Here is a 13,879-nt window from a genome sequence, read left to right as displayed (position 1 = left end):
ATTGTAAGGTTTGCGACACGACTAATGTACATGCATGCGAATACAACTAAGTATAAGTTAGGCTTAACCCCTAACAACCTTCCGCTTCGTCCCTTGTTCTAGCTGACGGCTCAGGTAGAGCGGACAGCAGCAGTCCGGGCGCGGGTCTCTCGCATGGTGGTGGTGATGGTGGTCCTGTTCCTCATCTGCTGGGGCCCCATCCAGGTCTGCATCCTCTTGCAAGCCTTTGGCCTCCGCAGCTATGTCCTCTATAAGGTGACTCTCTCTCTCTAAGTCTAATACACTGATCTTACTTCATATAGAAGAGTCTCTGTTTGTGTAGCAGGGGCAGTGGTGGAAAGTAACTAAGTACATTTACTTAAGTACTGTACTTAAGTACAAGTTTGAGGTATTTGTACTTGAGTATTTCCAATTTCCAATACTTTTACTTCTACTGCACTACATCTCAGAGGCAAATATTGTACTTTTACTCCACTACAATTATTTGAAAAATTTAGTTACTTGTTACTTTTCAGATATAAACTATAATATAATGAAACATACATCAACCACTTTAGATCTATTTTATACCTAGGCTATTTGAAAATAGAAGATCTACAAGACTCACAACGCGTCGCATCGCTTGTAGATCGGCTATTTTCAAATATTTAGAACTTTTACTTTTGGTACTTTAAGTACATTTTGATGCCAATACTTTTGTACTTTTAGTACATTTTAGTACATTTTTAATTCTGGACTTTTACTTGTAACAGAGTATTTTTATATTGCAGTATTGGTACAAGTAAAACATTTGAGTACTTTTTCCACCACTGAGCAGGGGTAGCCATGCCTGTAGCCTAGAATGGCCAATATCTCCTTAGGCCAAGGGGGGGATTCCATTTTCAGCTGAGCAGTAGATGTTTGGTTTTGCAGGCGAGAGACCGCAGTCTGAATCAACATTGAATTACATTTGCTCTACTGGTGATAGAGTCAGGGCTCGTGGCTCAGTTATTTGTCTGCATTTCTTGTAGTAGTGGCACTAGTCTGTAGCTGGAGGTCATTTGGGTTTTGTTTTCACACTCTCTCACAAGTTTAGTGCTGGTGCAGGCTGTGGCCCTAGATTTTGATCATTTAGACTGCTACTGTATGATGATGAACACACACATTCTAAAGGACTACTTTCAGTGTCACTCACAGGTATGCCGACAACACTGACATGCCCTGACAAAGTATACAAACAACTATCAAACTTAAGTACATCTGCTGTGCTAGCATTCATCATGGTTCATGAATTAGAGTGTTGATTAAAATTGGGTTTTTCCTGTTGCATTCTTACATCACAAAGCCTGTAACGACATTGACGCTTTTTGTTTGGATATTGTGTTCACAGCTGAAGATTTGGGGTCATTGCATGTCTTACTCCAACTCCTCTGTCAACCCGCTGGTTTATGCTTTCATGGGTAACAACTTCAGAAAAGCTTTCAAGCATGCCTTCCCTGCCGTCTTCTCCTGGCGCGCTCGGGCAAGAGCCAGGGTGGGGAACCGAGAGAGAGAGTGCCAGACCCCCAAAAGGCATACAGAGATGCACTTTCTTTCATCTGGCACCTAAAGGTCATTCGGACAGAGAACACTCGTTATTTATTTATGTTTGCTCTGGAGATGAGAGCACTGTGCGCATCATTGTACAGTGTACACACACACACACACACACACACACACACACACACACACACACACACACACACACACACACACACACACACACACACACACACACTCACACTCACTCACTCTTGATGAATTGAATTGAATTAAAGTATTCAATCAATCAAAACTCACTCACTCACTCACTCACTCACTCACTCACTCACTCATGCCTGTCTCTCTCTCTCTGTCTCTCCCTTTCAATGTTTTTAAAAAAATATTATTCTTACAGAACAAAATACATCCAGACAGAAAAGATAACAAACAAAACATCAAACAACATAGACATAGGTATTAGTTCCATTCAATAGGCCTACTGTTTAAAAATCGAGAAGGTGCCAAGGTGTTTATTTTCTTCTAACCTTATCCAGGGTAGGAGCCCTTTTAAGACTGGTCAGTATCTGGTTAAAAACAGCATTATAGGGGATTGTTTGAACTTGACCTAGTGATATTTTGCATTTTGTTTTCCAAAGGTTTGCCAATACAACACACATAATCCACCAAAAATAATTCATGTTTTTCCTTCTCAATTTTCTCTTTGAATATACCATACCTGCATGATTTGTCATTTATTTCAATATTGAAGTCAATTCCTTCCATGCTGGCCCGTACTTCTCTAGATCAATTTTTTTTTTGAGGATGGCAACAGTTGGGTACAGGACATTCAGTTGTGCTAACTCTGTTACACCATCTCAAAACATGTCTACCTGGAAGCTTGTTTTGGGAGATAAGAAAAGTTCTGTCTTGCATTTCATATGATATATTTATTGAATAGTTTTTTTTTTTTACACATATTTCATTTTCTTCCTAATTTAACCCTTCATATTGAGTCATGCCCCATTTAGAATAAATAATTTTACATATAATGTGCTCCAATCAATAATCGACTTCTAACATATCTTTTTTCCCCAAGAAATTGGATCTCCAACCCAAATTGCTCTCCTCATTGGCTATATTTTTAACAAAGAGTATTTGCTGTAAATCCAGATCTACAGCATCTCCCTTTCCATGCATCACAGTAGGCCTACATCACATTATGGCGTGGGCCAATCATAGCCGTCCTCCACCAATGAACAATGCAAACAGACTGTCCTGACACAGGAGACATTGGCCAATCAGATGCAGCAGGCTGAGAAATGGGGTTGCTCCTCAACTCTGTCGGCTAACTCCACACACACACACACACACACACACACAGGAACAATAAATCACAGGAGTGTAGTGAAAGCGAATGTGAGAAATTTAGGTCATTTGCACCACGAAATCGATCAGCGGCAATATCCACCTTTACTGAAAACTATAGGAAACAAAACCTTGTCACCATGGAGCAGAAACAAACCATTAACTTTGGCGCTGGACCTGCAAAACTCCCGCAATCCGTAAGATCCAAACTTTATGGTTAATAGTTTGATGGAGGACAGGCTACACCGCTACAGTTTTGCACATGGGGAGGTTTTCAATGCAACTGTGTTTAAGTTTTTAAATCATTGATGAACCTGCTATGTTTAAACTTTACAGCCAGGAGATGGTTTATTTGCAGATACATCCTTGTGCGGCAGATTCTGATATTCCTCATTTGCATGCTTTGTGTCTGCTTTTTGTGCGATAAAAACAGAAATGACATACAAATGCATCAAAAGAGTATGAAATATCTAGCCTGGGATCAAGACTATCATATATGTATTTAATCGATTTTGACAGTTGCATAATCATAGATACGAAAGTAAAAGTCAGACTCGATAAAAAATACATCTATCATAGTCTTGATCCAAGGCTATTAAACATTGATAAATGATAGATGACGTTTATTAGGCTATACTCCCTTTTATTGTTGTGTTTTTAATTCTTCTGTGATATGAAGAGACTTGATGACATGCACATGTTGTCGACATGGCAACCCCAGATTTGCTGAAACAGTGTGTTGAGTTGCATCAGCCTCATTCATTCATGTGGAAAATGCGCTTTTGTGCTCGCTTGATGCACCCTCTAGATGGCAGGATTAAACCCTTTCAACTCTGCCTGTCACTGACTCACCCCTCCCTCCCGTTTTTATACTGAGAACTTCTGGGAACTCAGATTAGTCAGTGACATTGATTGAATACTTTATTAGCAGTTTGCAAAAAAAAACAAAAACAGGAAAGTAGGCCTACAGTTTTAAAGGATTTAAACCCAAGAAAGCCTATGGCTTGTTTCCATTGGGGTCCTTTCAATTCATCGAAAAATGTAATGACAGACAAACATACAGTTAGAAATCAAAAAGAAAAATACAGTTGGGGGGCGTTAGGCATTGACTTTTACGTGAGCCAGTTTTGAATTGCAAACATTGACATGTAAAAGTGCTATGCAATGCCTTTTAAAAAGTCTATAGCCAATGTACAAGCTGTGTGATATTAACTTGTTGATATTTTTGAATAGCCCACCACGAATACAAAATGGTTAAATTGATTAAAGGCATAGTATGTAACTTTGCCCTGTGTTATACATAACAATGCAAAGTGTAGTGGTGTTTACCTGCAGAGACACAAGGCTCTCTCAGTGTAATTAGGTGTTTTCACTGTTTGTTTTGGTAGAAGGGGACGTTTTAGGGCAACCGAAATAAACGGTGAAAACCAGGCGCTTTCCCCCAGTATGTGCGGTTGCTATAGATATAGTACTTTTATATATATATAATAAGGGTAATCGTGGTAATGTTGTTGGTAACCAGAAGAGTGGGCACCAATTGGCTATTTCTTCTAAAATGTAAAAAGTGAAGTAATGTAAAGTAGACATGATTTGAACATGCTTGAACATTATATGTATTAGTTAAGGCCTAATATTTCTACAATGACTACAAATTGCTTCAAAACCTGTGACTTCAAAACCGGTGTCATTCTCGTTATAAACAAGAAGTTGAAGGGTAAATGTATGTCTGATAGTCCTGCCATGCATGTTCAAATCATGTATACTTTACATTATTTCAAACCATTTTCCCAATTCTTTTTTTTTACATTTAAAAAAAAGTGCCCACTCTTCCTGTATCCATTGTGTTCCTTGTGGCAATGTATCATCCACTTCATTGTTTAGAATGTTACTAATTAATAGTATACACATTACACATTAGAGGAAATTGTGTCTGTAATAGCCTATATAACAGTAAGTTAACAGGCCTATGTAATTGCAGGTGCTGCTGCAAGCGCAGAAGGAACTCATCAACTACAGTGGAATTGGGATTAGTGTTCTTGGTAATTATTTTCTAGAGACATGTTCAAGACGAGTACTGATGTAACTTATTGATTATCAATCAGTTCACACAATGTATTATAATGTGCAGTTTAAAAATGCTTTGCCTTTCATTAAATATCTCATCAGCATGCGTTGGCAAACACATTTTTCTCTCCAAAGCTATACATCACATTCATTCCACTGTTGAGAAATGTTCTTGTTTCTGTCAGAAATGTACATACATTTCACATGTTGACACTGTTGTGTTAGGGAGGTTGTGTGGAAAAATTAATAATAAAAACTCCCCAATTTATAACCACAAAGCTACTGCATGGCTTATTGATGGCATTTAACTACATCCAGGCACTTTGAATGAGATGCTACTGTAGAAGGGGAAATTAAACCATACTTAATTCAAATGAAATGTCATTAATTTTGTACAATACAGAGATGAGCCACAGATCATCAGACTTCAACAAAATTCTGAACACAACAGAGAACCTTCTGAGAGAGTTGTTGTGAGTATTTCATTTGCCATTTTAAATACTATTAACAAGAATCCATGTTCTCTGTATCCTTTAATTGATCTATTGTACTTTAACCAATTGAGCCCTATTTTATACTTTCAAACATTTTTGTAATAGATGACCTACAAGCTCACATTGTGTCGCATTGTGATGCGTTGTGAGCTTGTACATTGATGGGCTATTTTCTCTATTTTTGGAATTTTTTGGAAAATCTTGCCTATAACATGCCCAAAATAGGGATATCAGGTTATATATTCTGGGCCCTACTGAAGTGTTTTGCATTGTTTAGATTTAGTTGCAGACCAACCACAGGATAACGCTAAGCCTCTGCATTATTTCAGGATACAGGTGGAGAGACAAGAAACTAACTAAATGATTTTGGAGGGCTTGACTATCGGACAAAATGGCTGGTGGATTAAAGAAGATACTACTTTTGTATTGTATTCAATGCATGCTGACTTTTGTGACACAATGGATTGTGTGCATGAAACATTACAGCTGCATGGATTAATTAGTATCCCATAGCAACACATTTGCAAATCTGTAATTCAGAATAATATAAGTGACACAGAAATGTGTGGCGCTGGGAAGTTAAGGGAGTCTAAAGGTCCTTACACACCGGCGAATGTGCGAATATACGCAAAATTCGGACTCGTTCCGAATAATTAAAAGACGCTTTTTCGCTTCGCTTTTCCGCTTTTTCGCGCCATGTACGCTTGCATTGACTTTATAAGGTTTTTAAAAAAAGCGTATTATTCGCACGAAAAAAATCGCCCCGGTGTGTAAGGACCTTTAGTGTTTTACTGTATGTGTTGATTGTTTTATTGCACATACAAACAGTTCTGAACTTAACCCTAATTTGATTGGATTTAACTAAATCCACAAGTCCACTGAAAGCATAGAGGGTTAACATTGCTTTCTCATGAGTGAAATATATGTGCACACCAAAAATAGCAATATGTTGTCATATTGCGATGTGTTGTCAGTCACCTTGTAGATCAGCTATTTCGGTGCGCGACACCTGCGTGGAACAAAGTATAATAAAGGTTGTTCCCAGTCTGCCCACATTCCAGACTGATTACTAGTGTAACTGTAACAACCTGTTGGCGTTTCTGGTCTAATCTCACCTAAACCAGATGATCAGTGAGACATCTAAATTCAATGTAGGGGCTAAAACAGGGTGGGAACAATTAGGAGTTAAAAACAAACCAATGCAAAGACTTAAGGGCTGTCCTTCATATTGGGACAGTAATATTTGTTTTCAAAGCAGTGGGTATAGCCGTAGGTTAGCGGCCGTACTCGCCACTGTTCTAGCCACTACATTTAATTTCAATGTCACTAGACGTATCAGTAGTCAGAGATCTCTGATCTTTTGGCTATTCAAGAATATAGTCTTCATCTTGCATGGTTCAGCTCAGGTTCACAGGAAGCCATGCTTGGAAGCCAAATCTGATACATTTAACAATGTTTATTAGTAACATACTGCACAATCACTTATCAATGGTGACGTTTTATGCCCATAGGAACATCCCCTCCAACTATAAGGTACTGTTTTTGCAAGGAGGCGGATCTGCACAGTTCAGCGCTGTTCCCCTCAACCTGATTGGCCTGAAGGAGGACAAGTGTGCTGATTACATTGTGACGGGCATCTGGTCATCCAAAGCTGCCAAAGAAGCTGAGAAATATGGCAAGGTTAACATTGTCCACCCCAAACAGGACAGCCACACCAGTAAGTCTATGTATCTGTGTGTTTATATACTGTACATCGGAGTGCATCCAATCCATGCATATACATGGAGACCAATAAAGTTTAATGTTACAGGATGCTTTTGGGAATTTGTTTGCCACAGATTGCTATTCATACAAGCTTACAGTGTATGTAGATGTAACTATAGTGGAACATAGTTCCAAGAGCAGTATTGTAGCACTTTGGCTACTTGGGATAGTGTGAGATGAGACCTTCTGTGAAAGCATAAAATACCTAATGACTTTCGGGCTGTCTCTAATTAAAACAAAATGGCAGCCCCATGCAGCCTATAGAGACACACGGGGACTACAAATTTCACGCCCACTTTTGAGACAGCGCCGCTACTCCCGGTCCGTTAGAACGATGAACTGCAGCTGCCAATGCAATCCCTATGAGAGGATATGAGAATTAGCCTACTTTTGAAATATTCCTACATTAACTGGAGACGATATTGATTTAAATAAAAATATGTTTCCAAATGTATGGAGTGTCTTTGTCAACATATCTTCTTGTTTTCTTAATAGTTGATGTGTTTCACATTTAATTTGCCACTTTAATGAGTTACCCATAATGCTAACACAGCAGAGGGTAAACGGCAGACAGGCATTTCAGTGACATCACTGTCTTTACGAGTGCCGAGCGCCGACCAGTGGCGTACCCACTGTAGAGGCAGGAGAGGCGGTCGCCTGCCCAACTAAGATCTCGCCTCCCTTAAAAAAAAATAAAAAAAACGAAAATGTGTCATTGCGTGCTTAATGTCCTCAAAGTCACGCATCCAACAAGCTTTGAACTGAGCAGATTGGACCTTCTGTTCCAGAGATAATGACCAAAACCTATTGAAAACGGACACTTTCGCCAGTTTTCTGGGTATTGAAAACCTCAAGGGATGCGTCCGTGACGTATATACCATGCGACCACTTAAACTCTGGATCACCGATGCTAGCGGTTTTGACATACTGATGGAGTATATTATAGTATATTGTGGGTAGTATATCGAGATGAAAGATATGGGACATTAAAAAGGACAAATTAAACAAATGGGACAGATTATTAGAACACAAAAAAAAACGCTACAGCCTCAGTAGTTAACCAGTGAAATGACGGTATTTTACAATGCCTCTCATAGAGATTGCATTGACAGCTGCAGTACATCGTTCTAACGGACCCCGAGTGTCAAAAGTGGGCGTGGATTTGTAGGCCTTCCGCTTCCGGCCGTGTGTCTCTATCGACCTCCTTAATGTACAGAAGGACATCAGTGACTGACTCACGTGAAAACTTTTCTCCCCTTTTTATTGTCTCCTTCGGCATGGCGAGAGAGTATGTTTTCGCCCCTGTCCGTCCGTCCGTCCGTCCGTGTGTCCTGTCTGTGTGTTACCAGCTAATCTCTGGCACCGTTGACCCGGTCGCTGCGAAACTGTGCACACCCACTCCCTGGATGCCAATTCAGAACCTCTGCCCCACATTTTTCACATGGGCCTGTCATAGCGCCACCAGGAGGCCGATGTGTGCAAAACACATTTTGTCCCATTACTCCTACAGTTTTTAACCAAACCTCATGTAAATCGGTACACAGTATCTCTATAGTCCTGTGATCAACCCGGATCTGTTCGATTTCCCATATTCCATCCTCATTGGTTAAGGTTGGCTTCCAAAGTTTGCAGGATTGGGCCGTTTTGAACAAACTGCCTCAAATCATGAACGCAGCTTGCCATTTCCATAAAATTGCACACGCACATTCCCACTAGGCCGAGGAAGAAATGCCACTTGAAATGTTTCAAATCAGCCTCATGGTGGCGCTATAACAGGCCGATTTGCATTTTTAACTATAACTGCACCGATCTGCGTGAAACTTTGCACGCATACTCCCTAGAGGCCAAGGAAAAACATTTGCACTGCATTTTTCACATCTGCTTTTTACAGCGCCACCAGGAGGCCGACTTATGTCAATAATTTTTTTGGATATTAATCCTTCAGATTTTATCCAAACATCACGCAAATCAGTACACAGTATCTCTATAGTCATGTGATCAAGATGCATCTGTCCGATATTTCATATTCCATCCTGATTGGCTAAGGTTGGCTTCCAAAATTTGCAGGATTGGTCAGATTTGAACAAAATGTCTCAAATCATGAACGCAGCTTGCGATTTCCGTGAAAATTTGCACGCACATTCCCACTAGGCCGCGGAAGAAATGCCACCCTTTTCACATTGCCCTGTTATAGTGCCACCAGCAGGTCTACTTTAGCAAAACACATTTTTGCAACAAAATGCCTCAAATCATGAATGCACGCACATTCCCACTAGGCCGAGGAAGAAATGCCACCCTTTTCACATTGGCCTATTATAGCGTCACCAGGAGGCCACAATAACCTACCTGACCTGACCTAGTTACATTTTCAGTTTTCAGTCCTTTTTTAAGGCCAAGAAATAAAGGTTTTGTCGGACAGAAACCTTGTATCTTCATATTTTCATGTTTTTTCATAAATGCATGCCTTACGTTATACCTCATTGTATGACGCACGTGATCTGTTGCGTTGTGAACTTGTAGATTGGCTATCTACGCATTTTCTTTTTTAATTTATTTCAAAGGTTTCACCTATGACATGCCCAAAGGACGCCAGGTTATAAGTTAAAGGGATACTTCACTTTCGGGCCGGGGACACATTTAAAAAAAATATTAAAAATAAATGAAAAAAGTTATGGAAAATTCATGGCCCCCTCACACATTAGTAGGACACTGCGTGTCGTGAGGGGGCCATGAATTTTCCATAACTTTTTTCATTTATTTTTAATATTTTTTTTAAATGTGTCCCCGGCCCGAAAGTGAAGTATCCCTTTAAGCCTGCCTGTCTGTGGGTTTTATGAATATTTAACTAATGTAAAGTATTAAGATGAATCAAGTTGGAAGTGTTCAGAAAAAGTCCATTAGGACATCATCAGAGCTGAACCACAAATATACCAGAAAAATATCTTGAGTTGTCTTTCAAGTAAAAAACCTTGAGTGAGTTTGTTTTCTCTCTTTTTTATGGTTAGCTTGAGGAGTCATTTGGGTTAATTTAAAAGGACAATTTAGATCTTAAAACACCCCAAGACAAAGCAGAAATGTAAGCAGGGATATGGGGTACAACTAAAATATGGCATCAGAAGAGCATTTAACTAAAGCAAGATAATACCCATTGTTTTGTTGTGTGACCATTGTGCTATTGTTCACTCAGAGATCCCTGACCCAAGCAGTTGGTCTCTGAACCCCACGGCCTCCTATGTGTACTACTGCTGTAATGAGACTGTCCATGGGGTGGAATACAACTTCGTCCCTGACTCAAAAGGAGTTATTCTAGTCAGCGACATGTCCTCCAACTTCCTGTCCCGGCCGGTGGATGTGTCGAAGGTGAGTTGAGGTTCGAAACGTGAACATATTTTTTATAGCCCAGGGAAAAGCTGGCTGTAAAGATGTTGATTGCCTCAAAGAGATTAATCTTTTGGTTAAAGGGCAAGATTATTTTTTATTTTTCCTGGCCCACAACAATGGATTACTTTCTGGGGCCAAAACACAGGTCGGTGTCCTTTACATAGGAGGTCACGAGGTCAACTCGACTGAGCTTTTGTTGTTTGAAATGTGTAATGGGTTCATTTGAAGGTTTTATTAACCCTCAGACTGAAAACATTGGCCTAAACAAAAGATGCTTATATAAGTAAATGATTCTTCATTCATTCTTAATTCATTATTTTAATTCATTATTAAAGTGTGTGTCCTTACACTCTTTTATAGTATGGGCTGATCTTTGCTGGTGCTCAGAAGAATGTGGGCTGTGCTGGTGTAACCGTGGTCATCGTAAGAGAAGATTTGTTAGGCCATTCCCTGAAAGAGTGTCCCATTGTGCTGGACTACAAGGTGCAAGCTGAGACCAACTCGCTGTACAACACACCCCCTTGTTTCAGGTACACATGTGCTGCTATTTCTTTTGTTAGCATCTTTACATTCATTGATATTGAAACATACAGTACCTAGTTTTGATTTACGCCTATGTGTATTGTTGCAAAAACATGCATTTCCCCCAAAGTAAGTTATTCAGGAAATTAGGAAATGTACTGCTTGAAGGCCATGCATTTTCTTTAAATCAGGTTTTATATCAGGTAACAAATACAAATAAACACAATAAACAATAAAAAACAACAACATCACGAGGTATATATTGGAACAGTGGCATTTGTGTCTGTGTATGTTAGTATGTATGTTTACCTTTTCATAATGACATGCTGTATGTTGATCAGTATCTACATCATGAGCCTGGTCCTGGAGTGGATCAAGAACAACGGAGGCACAGCTGCCATGGAGGCCCTCAACATGCAGAAGTCCTCTATGATTTACGACATCGTCAATGCTTCCAATGGATTCTATGCGTAAGTATCAGAGGCCTTCCTTAATACAGCTCTATATTAGATTCATCTCTGTGATGGGTCAAAGAAAGCTAGCAACTCCTCAGAATGGAGTTGAATTTTGAAATATGCCATTTTTAAAATTTCTTTTGCAGAGATAAGGATTTAAATCGTTTGCAACAAGTGACAAATGATGGTTGCTTGTTGAACCTTTTTACACAGGTGTCCAGTTGACATGCCATGTCGGAGCCGCATGAATGTGCCTTTTCGTGTGGGGAAGAAAGATGGGGATGAGGCTTTGGAAAAAAAGTTCCTGGATGGGGCGTCCAAATGTGGAATGATCTCTTTGAAAGGACACAGGTGAGGATTGCACACAGGGAAAGTTTGATAGTGCATACATGTCCTACTCAGTGTCCGGGTGTTGGACAAATGGCAGATAGATAAACAATGAAAAAAAGAAGAAGAAGAAAGTCACACCGTTTCTCAGCCCCACTTGTTTAATGTTCGTTAAACATCAAAAGACTGATCTTCATCAGGAATTTGATAAGGAAATGGCAGTTTACAGACATACCTACTGTAGGGAACCATCTAAACCTGATTGGTGAGGTTGGCATTTGGCACACAACCTCATGTCTGACCACAATTGTGCTTAGTTTCTATCCAGGTATCTACTGTAGCTAAAGTTATGGGACAAGGGGTTAATGGTGGATTATGTACAGTATTTACACACAGTATGTTTAGAGTCCACGTATAATTTACTCCTACTTAACTTCAGTGTTATTTTGGGTTTGCGTAAGTGTATTTCACACTAAATCTTTTAAAATAACTATACAGGTAGAATTGGCACAACTAATCCATGTTGCACAATCATTTGAAGAGTCTTATTAGCTGTTTTGCATTCATCAGCAGGGTCTGGTGTTTATAACGACTGCTGCTGAATACAAATTGATGTTGCATTGTTTTGTTACAAAGCAGTCCGAGTGCAAGGGACCTCAACCAAAATGGTCTGTTTCCACCTACAGGTCGGTTGGGGGAATTCGTGCATCTCTGTACAATGCTGTTACGCTGAAAGATGCCCAAGCCTTGGCCGCATACATGATCGAATTCCTTAAGGAGCACCAGTAAACCCAGACCATGCTAACATTTCAGTCACTAGAACGCCAGAATTTTCCTGTGAAGGTCTATCAACTTGGTCTATCACACTGTGAAACTCTGTCACTACGTTAATGATTCAAGTAGTTTCTGGCTTGTCTAGTTTAGGATACATGTTGGATCTACCAGATACACTTCTACTAAGATGTTTTGTAACACTTGTTCAATAATTTTGCTACTAAATATTAAAACACTACATGGTCAGTAATGTTAATTTGATTTGTATGTAGAAGGAACTGGATTTGTTGACTAACATTGCTTTAATGTATATAGATTGTTTTACCTGTTAAAAAGTATATTTACATTCCAATAAAATCTAACTTAGTAGTACAATGCACACTTATTTCTCTGTTGAGCCTCGAATGGAATGTCAAAATGTTGTATAATCATCAAATCACACTGTATAATCATCAAATAACACATGGCCATAAAACTTATATTGCAATATATATTGCAATTTGGTGGTCAAAGGTCAATACTGAGACTTAGTGCTGATGCGTTATAATGGAGTAGAGGGTTTCTTGACAATTGTGATCCTCCACCCCCTTTTTTGCCTCTAGGTGGCAGCATTTGTCAAGAATTCGTTTTTTGTTGAATGTTTTCTAGCATGTTTTGGGGATGTTCGTTGATTATCCCCCAAGTGCACTTACAAGTGATTTGTTTTTTCACTGTGGGCTTCAGTGCAGCCACATGAACTCACGCATGCGTGCGCAGCAGTTTTGTTCCTGATTATTCATCCCCACACAGATGGTGTTCACAACTAACAAGTGCTGTCCTCTGCTCTTTTTCAGCTGTTCAGCTGTGTTCTGTTCACCAGTCCTTAGCTGTCTCATTCAAGACATCAAAAACATTAAGTATTTACAACGACAACATGGAAAGGAATGCTTTCTTATTTAAAGACGGAACCTTATTCACTATCATTTTCATTAAATCAAGTCATAAGTACTGGACATTTTAATTATGTCCCTTGACTCTCTTCCTCAAATGGTCTTGTATTAATAAAAAACAAAAATGTAAGAAGTGGGCATGCAGAATCCTCCAATCAGTTAATTCAAAGGCCCTTACATGCCTATTACCATGACTCTGTGAGGTTATAGTGGCAGCCTCCCCAAGACCAGCCAGTAGGGGTCAGCAGTGACAGGGAGTACAGGGGGGAAATTGGGAATTTGCATAATGAAAAACTGAAAAGGT

General features: G+C 39.5%; 2 protein-coding genes across 2 annotated transcripts in view; both read left to right on the top strand.

Moving 5' to 3' along the window:
- Positions 1-1,588, top strand: part of kiss1rb (KISS1 receptor b) — a gene marked incomplete at both ends in the record, with an annotated part of 3,913 nt that extends 2,325 nt beyond the window's left edge. The window contains 2 exons of the mRNA XM_080433519.1: positions 103-255; positions 1,370-1,588. Coding sequence (XP_080289645.1) covers positions 103-255; positions 1,370-1,588 — 372 coding nt within the window. The remainder of the gene's footprint in view (positions 1-102; positions 256-1,369) is intronic.
- A 1,280-nt stretch (positions 1,589-2,868) lies between these two features.
- psat1 (phosphoserine aminotransferase 1) lies at positions 2,869-13,053 on the top strand. Its single transcript, XM_080432458.1, has 9 exons — positions 2,869-3,062; positions 4,844-4,904; positions 5,333-5,402; positions 6,935-7,140; positions 10,375-10,547; positions 10,929-11,098; positions 11,432-11,560; positions 11,759-11,896; positions 12,559-13,053. The coding sequence occupies exons 1-9, from the start codon at positions 3,006-3,008 to the stop codon at positions 12,659-12,661; spliced, it is 1,107 nt and encodes a 368-aa protein (XP_080288584.1). The 5' UTR covers positions 2,869-3,005; the 3' UTR covers positions 12,662-13,053.
- The last annotated feature ends 826 nt before the right edge of the window (positions 13,054-13,879 follow it).

The sequence above is a fragment of the Gymnoscopelus braueri genome (assembly GCF_963280865.1).
Source record: "Gymnoscopelus braueri genome assembly, chromosome: 7".
NCBI classification, from domain to species: domain Eukaryota; kingdom Metazoa; phylum Chordata; class Actinopteri; order Myctophiformes; family Myctophidae; genus Gymnoscopelus; species Gymnoscopelus braueri.
Note: the sequence above shows the minus strand (reverse complement) of the source record. Positions and strands in the feature narration are given on the sequence as shown.